We start from the raw sequence: 16,910 nt of genomic DNA, 5'->3' as shown, positions 1-16,910 counted from the left end.
TAAGCAGATTTAACAATTACCCTCCTTGTGTTGTTACATTCATAAACAGTTAGGTTTTCTTGAATTCAGGGATAGAATTCACCACATTTGCTCTCCAAAGGTGGCATTTATTGTAATCTTATATGATAAATTTAAAACATAGTAAAAGGACCTTTAAATAATGCCAGCTGTGCCAGTTCTCAGGCACAGCCTGTAGCCACACAGAGAGAATGGAAACACATCTCAAATACCTCTGTGTATAAACACCTCTGTGACCCCAGGGAATCTGGCAGGGGTCTGCTTCTGCATTCCTAAGGCATCCCAGCTTCTCGACCTTCAGCTGTCAATGTACAAAGCTGAGCTTACACGCACACTGCTGTGCTTTATAACTCACAATGAATCACATAGCACAGATGCAATGCTGTTTGGAGGAGCTGGAGGTTTAGAAAAAACACAAGCACAACTTCCAGCCTGAACTGACAGATGTAATCCATTTCCATAAAAGCAAAGACTCTTATAAAGGAGGATAAATAGAGGAATCAAAGTCAAATGCATGGTAAAAAAAGAGGCTGGTATATTGCAGTAGCAAAAATAATTCACATAAGCCCAGACTTGTGCAAATAATCAGGCCTGTTTAACTTCCAGCTGGACACCTCTACCCTTACAAATTATCTCTTTGAGGCCCATATCAACACCACTATAACACCTAGTCATAAAGCTGCTGTGGAATTCCAAGAATGGTTGTGTCTCTGGGAAAAAATAGCCTTCCTATTGCTGGAATTGTGTCCATACAACCCACAGAGCATTTGGGCCTCTTCAGCTGAGTCCATTTCCCTTCAGGGCCAAATCAGTAGGCATTCTAACACATCTATTCCATCTCTATGTACATTACCTAGTGCTAAGGCTTCCTGGATGTATAGGGTCCTTAAACAAGGGGTCCAGAAACTCTGTGAAAACCATACAGGAAGTTATCTCCTGAACCAGCAATGGAATCATACATCTCTTTTATCTTCAGATCCTGGACAGACTCCTGAAGCAAAATACCTTCTACTATGCTTCAAGGGATCCCACAGGTCTTTTCCTCTGCTATGGCCCACTGGCTGTGGTTACACACAGGTTACACACTGAGGTTTTTTATGTCAGCTGGGAGCTGACATGTTGTAAAACAGGCAGAAGACATTCAATGTCTTTTATGGGCAAGTGCTCTAATCATTAGCCTTGGAAAGGAAGGATGTAACAGCACCTCCATCTGCAATCATTAAAAGAAAAAATCAACAAAAACAAAACAAAACAAAAAACCAAATGAAAACCACCAAACACCAACCCCCCCCCCCAGCAGATAAAACACCAGGGAGCTCCGAGTTGTTTGTGTCATTTTGGCAGGCTCTCCCATGCTGTGAACGACACTTCAGAGTAGCTTTTTATTCAGCTTCTTGTTATCTGAAAAAGAAAACACTTCAATGCATTTTTAATGAATTTCCTGTAGTTTGAAATGAAATTTTCTCAGTTGAGAAAGTAAAAATCTCCACAGAACATACAGAAAATGTCATTTAAGAAAAATAGCCAAAATTGCAATAATACAGTGAGTACATCTGGACACACTGCCCATCCTAGAATGCCTTTGGCAATTTGCCCCAATAGCTTCACACCTCCTAGTCTCCAGCAAGTTTCCTTTCACACTATCCATCAGAGCTGACACATAAATTCCATCCAAAGGCTTTCATCAGCATTAAAGCACTTCAGCAATACAGGTAAGTTCTCTATTCCTCTTAGAGACCCTCCAGCACATCTGAAAAACAAGCCTTTGATCTATAATTTCTCTAAGTTTTGCTGGCTTAATCACATCAACTCACACCTTCATCTTCCCTCCCTAATAGCATGAGGGTGCTACCAGCTCCTTCCCACACTCAGACTGGGGCTACCCTTCACCTTGTATTTTGAATTTTTCTTCCAGGCTCATTTGGCTGTGCTGAAGTTGATGCAACTTCTGTCTCTCTGTGCCTGCACTGGCTGCCCTTCTGACATGACAATTGCTAGCATAAGCTATGAAATGTCACATGATCTACAGCCAGCCTTTTCCCAGATGCTTCTTCATTTTTATCTGGAGCTGTCATCTTGCTGGTTTCCTGGATAAATTTAGTGTTACCATCTCAGACCACTGGACAGGCTGAGCAGGTTTTACCTTTATATACATACCAGGTCAGAGGCTGTTCAGTAGATGAACACTGATATTCAGCATTTGAGATTAAATGCTGAATTTGGTCGATTTCATTTTGGTCCAAATTCAGCATTTAGACCATAGTTAATTGTGTCTTCTCCAGGGCCATTCCAAAAGAGCATCCAAATACAAATTTGAGAATACAAACTTGAGACTCAACCCTGCAGAAAGGAAGAAGGGAAAAGGGCAGAAGGCAGTGGTAGGCAAAAAGCCAGAACCTGACTTCCACAACCGAGTCCTCCTCAGCTGTGCTGCTCTCCTAAGAGAAGTACTATGTACTGCATATAAAAGTAAATATATTTTAATGGGAATTGAGAGCACCTATTCCCAGCTCAATATCAAATATTTCATGGGCCCACAGTAAGACCATTTAGACAGAAAACACAGGCTCAATTCCCTTAAACTCAGACTGAAGATATATAAAACAAAATCTCATGCTCCTACTACCAGAAATTGATCTAATGCTCTTAAGAAGCACTAATCACACCCAGTACACAAAGAGGTATTAAAAATTAATTTAGGAAGTGTTTTTCACCTGCCCAGGTGAAGTTCCTGATAATTTTCAGCCTTCAGGTTGAATTCGTCTTATACTACCAGCAGCCATAGTTCTAAATTACATAAAACCTGACCCCAGCATCCACTGAAACTCTCCTTAGATGCTAAAGAGGCCTTGCCATAACCTAACAGCAGAAATCCCCATCTAATCAATGCAAGTGACGTGACTAAAATGTGAGATGTGGGGTAGGTAGAATCATGCCATGTAGCATTAAGTGGCAGCAGCAGCATGTATGACTAATTTGTGCTACAAGCTTAAAAATGACAGCCACAGAAGCTAGGAGAAAGGGCTGTAGTCTCCCAAATCTATGATCTAGCTGTGGTTGTCAAACATAGCAGATTTCTTGGCATCAACATCTGTCCCTGAAGCAAGCAGCAATTACAGCACTTTGCAGCACTGCAAGCCATTCTGACAGCTTTCAGCTCAGCCTGCAAAGAGATTTGATGGTCCTGGCCACACTTAGCAAAATAAACTAGGATTCCCCACTCCCTGCTTTGCATGGGCCACTACTCATACCAAAATAATTTCTCCATACTTGCCTCTATACACATATTTGTTGCAAGCTGTAGTTCATTTTTGCTGAAACACCACTTTTACAAGTCTGTGGCTTCTAATGTACAGAGGCTTTGCCAGGTCCAAGCAAAGAATAATAGAACATCACTTTAGGTCATGTTAAGAAATAGAGCAGCTGATGAATGTTCTGTTGGCAGGTAAGGCAAGAAGGAAGTGCTCTCTTAGATTACCTCACAGGAATAAAAAATAAATAAATTAGATAATAAAGTGAGCATTGTTAATCTGTGTATTGTTTGTTTCTGCTGCTGTGAGAGAGGCAAGGTAATTCATGTAGCTTTTAGCTTGTTGACGTCGTGAGATACATCATAGACTGTGTGATACATCAGTAGACTGGTCTGCCATCTTAATAAATAATAAAGCAGATTAACATTCAGCATATTGCTCATGAAACCCATCCCTTTATCTGTTCATATCTAAAACATCAGGTTGATGGAACCATTTAGCTAGCATCAATGTTGCAGCAATCATTTCAGGAGAATCCGTATTAAAGAGGTTTACTGTATTCCTTTCTCTTTCTGCTTCAGGCCACAATTAGAAAGACAACTGTTTAAGAACTCTCACAATTGTATTTTATTTGACATCAGCAATACACTGGAGTATAATAGGAACAATTTTTTTTGCACAATCTTTCTTGCAAGATGGATTTATTTTCCAAATACATAGATGTTCATAATACAGGAAGGTAACAGTTAAGCTGCACAATAGCAAAACAAGTTGACAGCTATCAAACCACCTTTTAAGTTTGTTAGTATAGTCAGGTGACCAGCATTGAACATATCATTCAAATAATTTAGTTAACTTCTGATTCTTCAAATCTTCCCAGCCACATTGTTCCATGCAACTAAAATGCGCACCAAGAATAGTGTAAAAGAATTCAACAAAAGGCTTCTCTTGCTCTGATTTCCTTTCAGTTTTTCCCCATGTATGAGCCAATACAAAGGGATAAACGTCAGAATTTGGAATGGCACAGGAACTCTTGCAACATGCATCTAGGTCAGCCACATATTGCAGAAGTAGTAAGTTATCGACATATCGAAGATAGAACTTTCCTACAGGAGGTGTTTAAAAAGCATTTTTACTATGTTTGCTTTAAGTGTATTTTCTGCATGCCACTACTTTTACAGAAAAAAAATATAAAAGTACTTCCAAAAGTTTCATATATTTCACTGGGAGTTCTCCTTGCAATGTCTAAGCCTAAACCCAGATGTTTTGGTTGCAATGGACAGGGCGTCTCAGGAAAAGAAAAGCTTACAGTAAAACAAAATATCAGTAAATATCACATTTTTTATTTAACTTCTTTTCATTTTCAGCTTAAAATGACACAATATATATGACATATAGCAGCTGCTACACATCACATATAAATACTTTTTTATTGGGGAGGGGGTTCGAATTAGCACAGAAGTTGGTATCTCCCAGTCTGCCCCTCAGCTGTGAATTTGCGAGTAGAAAGAGTGAGAGAAAGGATGTTCTCCATCATTTGTTAGATAGACTGATTTTAACAGCTCATCAAAGTGCCCCAGCAGTTTGGAATATCAGGACTGGCAGAGTGCAAGGGTGGTAGATAAAGGTGAGAAAAAGGTACCCAGGGCAACTTCTAGGTGCCTTATTTACTTACTACCAGCAAGTCAATACTGTGTTTGCAGATGGACTTTTAACACACTGCCTCTGCTCTGGATGCTTGCTAGTGATGCAGCACAGAGCACAGGTTAGTCATCCAGAAAATCAGAAACCTGAAAACTTTTGTCTGTTCTACAACTGACCTGTATCTCAAGCAGCCAAACTTGGTTTATGCCACTGCACTAGCACTGGATCTTGAAGCCCACCCCTAAATCCTTACACACCATTCCTAGGACTCCAGCCCTACTCACACTGTGCCTTCTGCTTGACTGCCAGGGTTTATCTGCCCCTGGCATGGATGCACACACTCTCCCTGCCCAGATTCTGCTGTCCACCTGGGGCTGGAGATGTGATGCATAGAGAGCCTGTGGCCAAAGGGAAGGCGTGGGAATCCCACACCATCCCAGAAACTGCTGCTCCTCACCTCAGCCACACAGCAAGGGAGCAAAGTCAAGGACAGAACTTGAACAAATCAAAACAGTGCAAAAGTAGCAGAACATGCCAAAGATTGGTTTAGATTGTTCATTTTGGAACTTTAAAACAGCTAATGAGAAGCCCTTAAACCTAATTCAACTCTAACATCTTACCTCAGGAAAATGCCTCAGCTGTTCTTATCCAGAACTGGGATACCTTGTCCTGCTGAACAGATTGCTCCATCACTTACAAAAACATGCTCCAAACTCAGCAAGGCCAGCACTGAGTGCCCTCTTAACTGGATTGATATATTGAACCTTAAAATTCCTAGGTCTTCCACAGTTCACCCATGGCATAGCAGAAAGAAATCATGGAAGTGTACAGGGAAGCTGGTTAATTGCATATTTAGTAAGATCAACTGAGAATGTGAAGATCAAAGAAAGCCTTTTTTTCACTCACATATCTGTTCTTATCTGATTTCACTATCTTTATGTATATGATAGCCAGAGAAGAAGCGAGAAGTAGCATTTTAAAACCTCTCCACAGAATCTTCCCACCTTCTGTTTATATATTGTCTCTGCATTCTCCAAAGAGAAAAAATATAATCCATGTATTTATTAAATGGCTACTGAATATCCCACAGCTAAGCATCTGATTTCGCTTAAGAGAAAATCCACATACATTTCACCTTATCTTCCTAAGTGAAATGTCTACAAATAAAATTCACATTTTCAGTACAGAGAAAATATTTTTGTATATAAAATGTTTAAAGATTTAACTAAATATCCTCCTAACTAGAGATTTTATTTGAAAACAAAAGCTATCTTTGTGAGATAATCATAGACAGAAGTTTGCATAGAAGTGTTTCCTACCTTCCTGAAGTTTGCAATGGAGCTTATGATTTCCATGTCTGCAGGTGAGGAAGCCTCTTTAAAAAAAAAGTTTAAAAATGAGAAGAATTCAGCTTGATTTTCTTCTTAATAATTATGCAACAAAATGGAGAAATGTGCAAAATTATGCAACAAAATAGAGCATCAAAGAGAACCCCCTTTTTCCAGTGCTTAAGTTACAGGAGAGATGGTGGGGGCATAGTAATCAGACCTACAAAAAGTCAGCGATGCAGTTCTGTCCCTGGGAAGGCCCACAGGCTGCTGGCAGGAGACTGTGGGTACTTACCTGGCAGCAGCACTAAGCATCTTCTGTTTCATTACCAGACCTGTATTTGTCACTCCCACCACTCTTCATTGCAGAACCTTTAGCAGATAGGCAAGGAGCTGACAAGGTGCAGTACACCTTGGTGCTCCTCTGGGACCTTCTGTGCTGTTGCAGTGCATATGAGCAGTGCTGACCTGAACAAAGTTTTCATTCTGCCCTATTTTGTACTCCAAAAAAGCATTTTCCATCCTCCTCCCACTACTCCAAAGACCCTGTTGCACTACAGGACGGCTTGGATGCACAGCAACATGAAGGCATCCCAGCTGGCAGCAGGAGCTGCCTCACATCTTTTCAGTCTTCCAGCCACAGCATCAGAACCCTTAGGGGAGATTAACTGTGCTGATCCTCATGGAGGATTTGCAGTTGGAGCTGAATTCCACATTGCACTCAGCTTGCTCCTACGCTGCCTATTTGGAAAAGGGGTTTAGGGGGCATTTTCATAAGTGGCTTAATCCAATATAAGCCCTGCTCAGCCTCTGAGAGAGGGAGTCACCCTCTCCTTATCCTCTGTTTCTGACCACAGACTCCCATCTTCTCCCACATGAGCAGCACAACAGCTCTCATGCACCCACTGTGGGTACACACACACATACATACACACACACACACCTTTGCCTTTTGTGGATCCATGCTCTGCAAGTGCCAGCTTGTGAATGTACATTTTCAGACATGGCAACTCTAAATGCAGGTGCAGCCCACACGCTGTAGCACTGACTGGATTATCAGCAATGCTCAGCACCAAACAGCTCCCGTGAATTCAGGTACAAGAATGAAGGCTTCAGATTTAGTAGGAAAGCATGATATTTTAAAAATACTGGTTGTTACTGTAAGGAAAGCTGTTTTCTTCACCCACATCTCCCCTCTGATAACTGAATTAAATCAGAGACAGCATGCTCTCTATTTAGTCTCTTAAACATAAAGCAAGTTAAATGCTAAACATTCCAAAGTGCTTCATCACTGAAAATTAAATGTATAGAGTCCCAGAAAGATTTTTTTTTAATGTTACTGTTTACATTTTTGGTTGAGAAATGTTCTAAAACAAAGGGAAGCAGTAAAACTTAATAAAATTCATTCTTTTCCCTTCCCTATTCTGTCTCCTAATTCTTCCTGGCTGACAAAGAAAATACCATTTTTGCAAACAGCTTCAATGGAACACAAATGTTTATAATAGGACATTGGACACTTTTCTTTAATACTTTCTCATTATACTTATAATGAAGGAATAATTATTTCTAGGCTGTTTCCTGCCAGATGCAGTTCTAGTACCTCTAATAGGACATATCTTAAAATAACTGCTTGGTAGCAAGAAAATAATTTTTTCATCCATACTCATGTTTTCCCTTCTCTCCTTTTCTCTCTCTTCAAATAACTTGATTGATTTGTCTCTTTCAAAAATTCTGGCCTCTTTTTTTGTTGTTTTTTTTTTTTTTAGTCCATGATTTGTCATTGATATAATTCACAAAATCACCTTTCTGGAGGAAAAATGACCACAGGCCACAGGAGGTTTGAGAAAGCCTGAGAGAGCCTCTGTTTTAATGACAGTGGAGGGAAGAGGAGAGTCCTCAGGCTGTGGTTTCACACCAGCATTAACCCAGCTCAAAGCATCAATCCAGGCTCCTCACACCCTCCTTTGTACCAGCACTGAGACGGGAGCCAGATCAGACTGACCCCACTACTATTAACCAGCCAAAAGGAAACAAGACGAAACTGGGGGTTTAGCTGGACAAGTTATTTCAGCCTGCTTCCCCACAAACACTGAAATTCTTCCCCACACACAAAGCAAGGCAATAAAGAAGAAGGGGAGAGTGCTGCATTCAGCAGTAATATAGTCTTATGGTGGAGTCTCAAAAAAAGCTTGCAAAAAGCTCATGGATTCTGCTTGTAGCCTCTCTGGTGCAGACTGCTCCAGAAGATGGCAGAACATAAGCCAGCTCCAATTCAGAAGCCTCTAAGAATAAACATGCCCTGAGTCCTGCCTTGCCCAATGTGCTTCATCAGCCCTTCAAATGTGGGTTGAGTATTCAAGACCAGAATTTTTCACAGGTGGATTATTTTTTACCACAAAAGCACTGCTGGTATTGATTTGCAAAGACATGTATCTATGAAACAAATATTTTAAAGTGATTGCTCAAGAGCTCTGGTTATCTGAAACACCTCGAATCTCCACCACTCCTCTGGTGATAAAGAATGTTGCCACAAATTAACAAAAAAATGAAATACATGTACATACAGAATCATCTGCTTATGAAAGGTTCATTTGACAACCTGGCACATCCTAACAGAAAAGGAGATTTTCAAGCTTGCAAATATAAAGCATACTGTGACATTACTCTTAGTAATAATGTTAGATATCTCATATTTGGAAATAACTTTGAAGAAATACTTGTAGACATTCTTTACTTCTGAGACCTCCATCCTCATAGCAGTTTTATTACCATGGAGATGAGCCACCAGTACAAGATGATGACGCAGGACAAAGCAGTACTCAACTAATTTTTTCAATGTATTGAGCTCAGAAGTAGAGCTGAGTGCTTCATACTGTCATCTGCTTCTTCTACCAAACTCCAGTTAAGTATTTTCCAAGGATGAAAACATATTCACAATCAACGGTTTCCTTTAGTGTTTCTTTATGTCATCAGATCATCCACAGACTGCTGTCAGTTAACAGCAACCTGCATACTGCATTCACAAAAACACTAAGCAAATGTTGAACAACAGCAAGATGACCAGCAGGAAATAACTCAGATTTCATGCTACTTGAAGATTAATTCAGTAATATCACACTCTTCCTCCAGATCTTTGTCTTGAAAACAGGTATATGAAGATAGTGATAAAAAAAATACCTACCTCACATAGTGTTTTCCATCCAGAAAGGTACTCTTTCAATACAGAACTATTAGCAAGTGCATCTTGAGTCTGCTTCCTTAAAATTCAGGGAAATTATATTATTTCAAGGAATATATATATATATATGTATATATGTACCCAGGCTGCAACAGCATTAGTATTTTTAAATGCTAGAACTACACTATTTTTTTTAAAAACCATTCAAAAATTGATGGGAGTTTGGATGGGAGTTTTCTAAAAAAGGGAATCTCCAAGGCTTTTGTTTTGCCTTTTTGCCAGTGTTATTTTTATTTTGAAAAAGCCATCATGCTCTCCATTCCTCTTGCACAAGAAAATGAAACTAGAATTACGACCAAAAATATAGTGAACTGCAATGGATATTAACTGGCTTCCTTTGAAATCCTTTCCAGCAGAATAATACAAAAAGCATGAGAAAGTCTAAGAGATAATTTTAGATGCAATAAGTTATGGACAATAAGAAGACAATTCTATTCAATTCTGAAATAAATACCTACCAATTTCTAACTCATGTGAAAATAAATTAGATTTTGCAAATTCTATCAATTTTACAATAATTGCATTTTTCATTCCCTCCAGTTAACACAGAATATAACATTAGCAAAGAGAGATCTTTACAGGGTGCTCTGTACTTCGCACTACTCTCACTTGCCTGGGATGTGGCAAAAATTTACTTTCAGAGTCTGATTTACTCAGAACACACTGAAACTCTCCCCACATTCACATTCTCCAAAATAGCTATATCTCCACTCTGAGGAGAGGCCTACAAATGAGGATGGTACAAATAAACGCATATCAGACGCTTTCAAAACAGTACATTTTTCCTTCCAGTAAACTTCCCTTTTAAAGTGCACTGAAGAAAATGAAAAACACATATTGGTGCCAGTGGATACCAGTAGACATTCTTAAAAAAATGTAAACTCACCTTGGAAGCCCACAGTGAAAGAAATACAGGTTCTTGAAAAAAAAACTAACTAATTTTAAAAGATGCTACTGTCATTTAACTTAATTTAACTTTACTTAATTTAACTTAATTTTTTTTCTTAGAGTTTTTCCTCATTTTTTGGGGGGGTTGGTGTCTGGTGGTTAATACTGATCCCCACAATGCTATTTGCCTCTCAGATTTTCATTGAGTATGAAATTTTGTTTATGCAGTTTTGTTCTACCACATATAAATAGAGCAGCAATAAAGCTTATGCTTTATTGCTTTACTCCTGTCAGAGTATGAAGGGAAGCATCTCCTTTTCTCCCCACTTAGCGCTGACCTGCTGCAAACTTACTGCTGTATAGCCCTGAAGTTCTGTAAGGCTTCTACAACTCTGATCATCCTTGGCTTGATTGATATCATCAGCAGATGTTATACTAAACCTAGGCTTCTCAATACTACAGCTGCTTTTTTTCTAATCTATTTTTCAATACTAGGATTAAATAAAAACAAGGGTGGGTTTTTGTCAGCTGTCTGTATTGCAATTCATAACCAGTGCTAGCCACACAGACCCCTTCTATTTTAGTGAGGTCAAGCCCTATTGGCAAATGCCAGGAAGACAAGGAACTCACCAAAATTTCTGTCCTCCTTCCGAGTTAAGCAAAAGTTATAAGAAGTGCGCAAAGCCCATGATCTATTCTGCTGCTCAAGCAGAGCCCTGGCAACTCTTGGGATTTGTATGTATAGTGTGCTGCTATAGCCCACTGAAAAAGGGTCTCTTAAGAAATCTGTAGTATCTATGGGAAAATGTCCCAGATGGCCAATGTGTGTCCCTTACAAAGCCTGTGCGTCATTTCTCCCATTCTGGCCTTCCCTACACTTCTAACAGCACAAGGAATATGGGAAGTCAGGCTTTGGATAAATTGGATAAATACATACTACATACCCTGACAGTCTCACATGGCATACAGACAATGAGCTACAGCATTAAGGGACACAGAGGCCAAATGACACACAGGAGGTGTACAGTACAGTGGAAGACTATGGAATTCTGGGCATATAAAAAAGCTGAGTTAATTTAATTTTTTGTAGAAATACTGGTTAATCCTATTAAATACATTTACTTGGTTTCCCCATTTCTGGGTAAGGTCCATTCTAAATGTTGAAGATGATGAGATGCCAAAGGCTACACTTGAACACCCTGTAATCAATAACTCTCAGGTCCTGTAAACAGAAGAGCTCTAATCACGTTCCTTATTAAACTATTTACCTCTTTCATTCAATTATCATCCAGTTTACTCGCCTGATGAAAGTAGAGTGGATAACTAAACAGTTTAAAGTCTTTTTTCCCCTTCAAAGACACATGGGAGAAGAAATGCACTACCAACATCCATTTGATGGACACAAGTCCATTTTAATAGGAGGAAAAACAGATTCCAGTACTGCTGGTGAGCTCCAAGAGTTCAAGTCACCTTGAAGGGCTGGGGTCTAAGCTGGCAACCTTTCTCATCTTCATTATTTTCAGTTGCAGTGAAACCTGTTAATAGTGGGCTCACAACTGACTACAAACCACACTTCAGCTCCTGAACCTAATCTTCCTGAACCAAGTTTTTAACTGTTTTTCTCAAGTGGCTGCATTAGTGGTCAAGGCTGCATCACTGCAATCTGTGTGAGTTTTGTTGCTGGTAACAATGTCTCTGAGGAAATATCAGTGGAGAACTACCTCTGTTTCCTTGTAAAGATTTTTTGTCTTTCTCTTCAGTTTCCTTTCCTGTTGATAGATGTGAACTTATCTGAAGTGTTTGGTTAGTTTTAAACCATTATGATACGGTCCAAAAAAAGATTGTTCAACAAAGCCAATAGAAAAAAAGAACAAAAACCTAAAAATATAGCTCCTGTAGAGTTCATCTCACTGAACCTCATCTCTAATAAGCTGTTCGGTCACTGAAATGACACCTGCAATGTTCTCCCTTAGGATTATAGTTAGCAGATTTGGGCTGCTATATTAAGCATATATATCCTTTTGTGCTTTCAAGTTATGGTATCACTGATATATTGCAGTGATCTTTTTTGTTTTACTGTCTCTGATCATCCAGGGAGATTAAAAATAATGAAGAACGACTGTTAACAATAAATTCCTATTTACATTGTCCACATGTAATTTCGAAAGGTAATTATGGCAATTTCTTCATTTGCTGCAACATGAAAATGTAGTCAAGTTCAATAAAGTAGTCCTAGACTCATCACGATTTTTTTTAATGTACTTCATTTTGAATTTAGGCATGAGAGTTTTGGAAGGTACTTCAGAAATACACTGGATATTTAAAGTAGGTAACTTTTTCTGTGGTATCATTAAAAATTTCTCCCAAAATGGAAGCATAGAAATAAATATTTGTAATTTATTATTTTTGCAGTCCTTTTCCCTCATTTTAAGTCTTTAAACAGAAACTACAAGTGAATTGAAGCAGCAGATTTAGATCAATCTTAGCTTGAACTAGTGTTGATCCCACTGAACAATGCACTAGAAAAAGCTGATTCTAAATTCAGTTTACAGGGATGAGTGGAAAGAACAGACAACTGCTTCTAGTGAATTGTTTAAAGCTCTGCCTGTGAGAGAATATCCTTGGTTTTCATCACGGAGGAAAGCAAAGAGTAATTTCATTAACTTCTGGTGCAAATACTAAGTTCTCCACACAGCAGGTCACCACTCTTCGTGCTAGACGTATTTTATCATCTGCGCAATTATAATCAATAATTGCCAGAGGTTTAGCTCTGATTATTCTGCTTTAACCAAATAAATAATCCCTTGCTTACCATATTCTATTCCAACAATTTGTAACAATGTGACCTAATTAGAGAGGAAACAGCTACAGCAACTAGCAGTACATCCAAAGATACAAACTACTGCAGTTAGACATCGTGCACGGGTGCTCCATTTCCAGTTCTCCATTATGCCACACAATGTTTTCCTAATGAGTGCTGTAGTGTCAACCATCTTCCAGATGTAAAAGGTGAAAAAGGAAAGAACCATACCTGGCCCTTTGAGAGCATCCCTTAAGTAAAAGAAAGGCTAAGGCAACTGATTATATCACTCCATTATAATAAAGTTCTGTAAGACATTTCCACTGCATTCTATCATCTACAGTTCATTATTACACATGAAAGAACCATCTGGGATCCATACTGCACACTGCAGTATCTCTTGCCAAGTATCTCCCAGGTCCCACAAGTTAAAGGTCAGATTCTCAGCCATGAGCTGGCTAAAAGGCTTGGAGAGACAGGGGCACAGTCACAGTTTCACCATTATGGGGCTTTTTACCCTGACTCTTGTCCCAGCATAGTTTAGGGCAGTCCTATGCATCCCTTTTGTTGCCAGCAGCTTGTGGTCTCCAGACATCTCTTGATCATTCTCTGGGCACAGAACCACTGAACACTCACCTGATCTGCCCGGCAGCACAAGACTTTGAGAATAGGCTACCAATCTCCTATTCAGTCAGCTGAAGCTAAGGATTAGTCCAGACCCTTTAAAGGCACAGCCAGATCATAGCTGAGAATTTGGCCCTTGATTCTCACTTGTCACCTGCACAGAAACACTAACCATTTGCCAAGCCAGACAGTTCTGTACAAACATTTCTTTTATTTATTGGCAATTTGTTTTCTACCTGTTCTAGTGAAAATAACGTTTATGATCAGGATTTCTATCAGGTTTAACTATTCAACTCTTTAATAATGTTGCCTACTTGCATACTGCAATTTGGTAAGAAAAGCACCTATCTATGCTACAGTTTAAAGTGAACAAATGGATTGTAAATTAACATTTTTAGCCTGGGATCCACCTAGAAAGTTTACTTTCTTATTTATACCACAGCAGTCCTTCTCAAAAAGGGTGTCTTTCATTTACTCAGTGACATGCCACACTCATCTATGCACAGGAAATGGGGCTTTTTTTGCTTAATTTTCAAGCCACTTTTAAAACTGTGTTGAAAATTTAACTTGACATAAACATTACATAAGGAGGTGGAGGGCGGGATGGAATATGTGTTTAAAGGAAATCAGGAGTGTAACTGAAAAGTATGGGGGGAAAAACAAAAAACAAACCAAACCCAAAGCATCCAAAGAAAAAGCAAAGAATTTAAATGAAAAGTTGAACATTGTGGTCTGGTCCTCATCTACTACAACTGATGTAATTTAGGAATAAATCCACTCAAGCTGGTCAGCAAGGTCAAAGAAGAATCGCCCACTTTAGATCACCGTACCAAACAAGAAAATCCAATTTTGAGAATTACATCAGATTTCAGATTTTACAAGGTTCACTCATTCTTAGTTTGGTGTGAGAATTTCCTAGGTTACAATGCAAAATAATGCTTAGTAAAAATATACGGAGCTCTACAACTCCTTTGCATAACTTTCCTGGAGTTGCACTCTCCCAGGCTGGACTTTCTTCCCCTTTGCTGCTATTGATTTTCTTCCCCCCATTCTGTCAATTTTAATCTAGCAGGGAAAGTCCTTTTCTAGCAAGCACTGTCAAGATATACAGGACATAGACCTCACACTCAGAGAATGCAATGCTGTGTCCAGACAGCAGTGCTGGGTGCCTCAAGCATTTGTGATAGCCAACATGCATATCCTAGCAGTCAGATGTGTTCCACTGCACAGCTTTGCACCTCTGCCTCTGATTTTTTTCAGGTGCATGTTCCTCCCTATTGCAAGTTCTGTGCAGCCAGAGTAGCTTGTCTCAAGCAAGTGTTGGTTCATTGCTGGCTGAAGGGAGGAAGACCCATTACTGTTACCCTTTACTCTGTTAAGAGTTAACAAATTATCCCCAATAACTCCAGCCTTTAGAACGGGAAAGTACCACACAGCTTTTATAAATAAGAATTACTGACCTTTTTAAATAGTTTCAAAAGAAGAAACTCTGCATCAAATGTGAGTATAATTTAGGAACTACTACATAGCAGCAAAACTACATTAGACTTTCTGATTTTTCCATGGTATCCTTGGATAGATACACCACCCAGTAGACCATGTTAAATGCTCCAAAGGTAACAGGAAATAAAATGCGTGCATATTTGTCTATCTTACTCGTGCCAGAGTGGGAGGCAGGGGGAGGAGGTGGTGTGACAGCAGATGGCTTTGCAGATGCTCCTAATGTATTAGGTGTGGTGGTCTGAATCTGCTCCAGTCTAGATCCAAGCAAGTGCTGAATGGAAGGGGATCCAGCTGTGGCATGCTGGGATACAAATCCAGTTAAAATTGGGGTAGAAGGAGGAGCTGGAGGGGTAGCTCTTGCAGAGGATAATGTCTCCGATGCGTTGATTCGTGTGAAAGGGTTGGGACTTGATGCAGAAAGGGAGTGGGGTGTAATGTCAGAAGACCCCTGAGCTACAGAGGGAGGCTGGACAGAACTGTGCCTTGTGTCAATTCGGCTCCCACCATCAGCTTCAGACTGTACTGTGGCATTTGTTCTTTTCCTCACATTTGAATTGGCATCTGTACTCTGCAAAGTTACAAAAAAATACTTGTCATTCTTAAAATAAACGCTCAAACAAAAGCAATGGAAACTATAATCAAGTACTATCCAAGTAATACTCACAAATATAACCATAGCTGATCCTGAAGAACAAAGATACCAAAAAATGATGAAAATAGATTTAATAGCATATAAAGTGACAAACAAGAATTCCTTTTACCTGTGGCTGGAATACCAGAGTGAAGACATCACACTCCATGTGGTGCAGTACCTATACAAACTGAATACCACGAAGCTAAGGACTCTCAGGTTAGAGTCACAGCTTTTTCCAGGCTCAAGCTCAAAACAAGATTCCCCAATGTCTACCTCTTTCTCTGATGATATAAAAACATTCTAGATGCAACTTCCCAGCCATGAAGGTTTATTTATTCTATATATCTCCAGAAAAATAACTACCATATACTAGGAACTCTAGTCCTCTACAGAAGAGGCTGTTAAAATGCAAGTATTCAGCAAACCAAGTTGCCACATTGCTGTTCTTTCAGAAATAAAGCCAGTGCTTTTTCACATCAACCACAGGTAATAAATTAACCAGGCACAACTGAACCAGGGAATAAATTAGTCTCTCATCAACTACTTCTCTCCGTTCATTAGGTAAGAGAAGTGGTGAATTCTCCATCACTTGGTGTCTTCAGGCAAGTCTGGATGTCTTTCTGAAAGATATTCTTCAATCAAATAGTACTTATTAGGCTGCATGAGAAACCAAAATACAGATAAGGAAGTACAGGAATAGAAAATCCATCAGAGTTTAACATTCTACTGATTTTTTGGGACTAGGACTTGGCTTCTGTCTTTATTCTTTGCACTTAAGAGGAAGACTAACATGTCCTGAATTTCCTTCTGGAAAGGTATTTAAAGAATTCTGACCTTCAGCAATGCACCTAAATATGATGTAAAACATATAATACTTTAGATATAATATGTGAATATCTTCTAATTAAGAAACTAACTGATTTCCATAAGACAAAGACTTGAGGACAGATAGGGTACATAGGTCTAAATACAGACAGGATGA

The 16,910-nt window shown here is 39.2% G+C and overlaps 1 protein-coding gene across 2 annotated transcripts in view; it reads right to left on the bottom strand.

Moving 5' to 3' along the window:
* Nucleotides 1-3,872: 3,872 nt before the first annotated feature.
* The window catches only part of GABRA4 (gamma-aminobutyric acid type A receptor subunit alpha4), a 48,019-nt gene continuing 34,981 nt past the window's right edge, over nucleotides 3,873-16,910 (bottom strand). For both annotated transcript variants that reach the window (XM_071432450.1, XM_071432452.1), the window contains one exon: nucleotides 3,873-15,862. In XM_071432450.1, coding sequence (XP_071288551.1) covers nucleotides 15,329-15,862 — 534 coding nt within the window. In that variant the 3' untranslated portion in view covers nucleotides 3,873-15,328. The remainder of the gene's footprint in view (nucleotides 15,863-16,910) is intronic.

Source organism: Agelaius tricolor, unplaced genomic scaffold, assembly GCF_023055355.1.
Source record: "Agelaius tricolor isolate 1412-34295 unplaced genomic scaffold, bAgeTri1.0.p SCAF_8, whole genome shotgun sequence".
Lineage (NCBI taxonomy): Eukaryota > Metazoa > Chordata > Aves > Passeriformes > Icteridae > Agelaius > Agelaius tricolor.
This window is presented reverse-complemented; position numbering and strand designations above follow the sequence as displayed.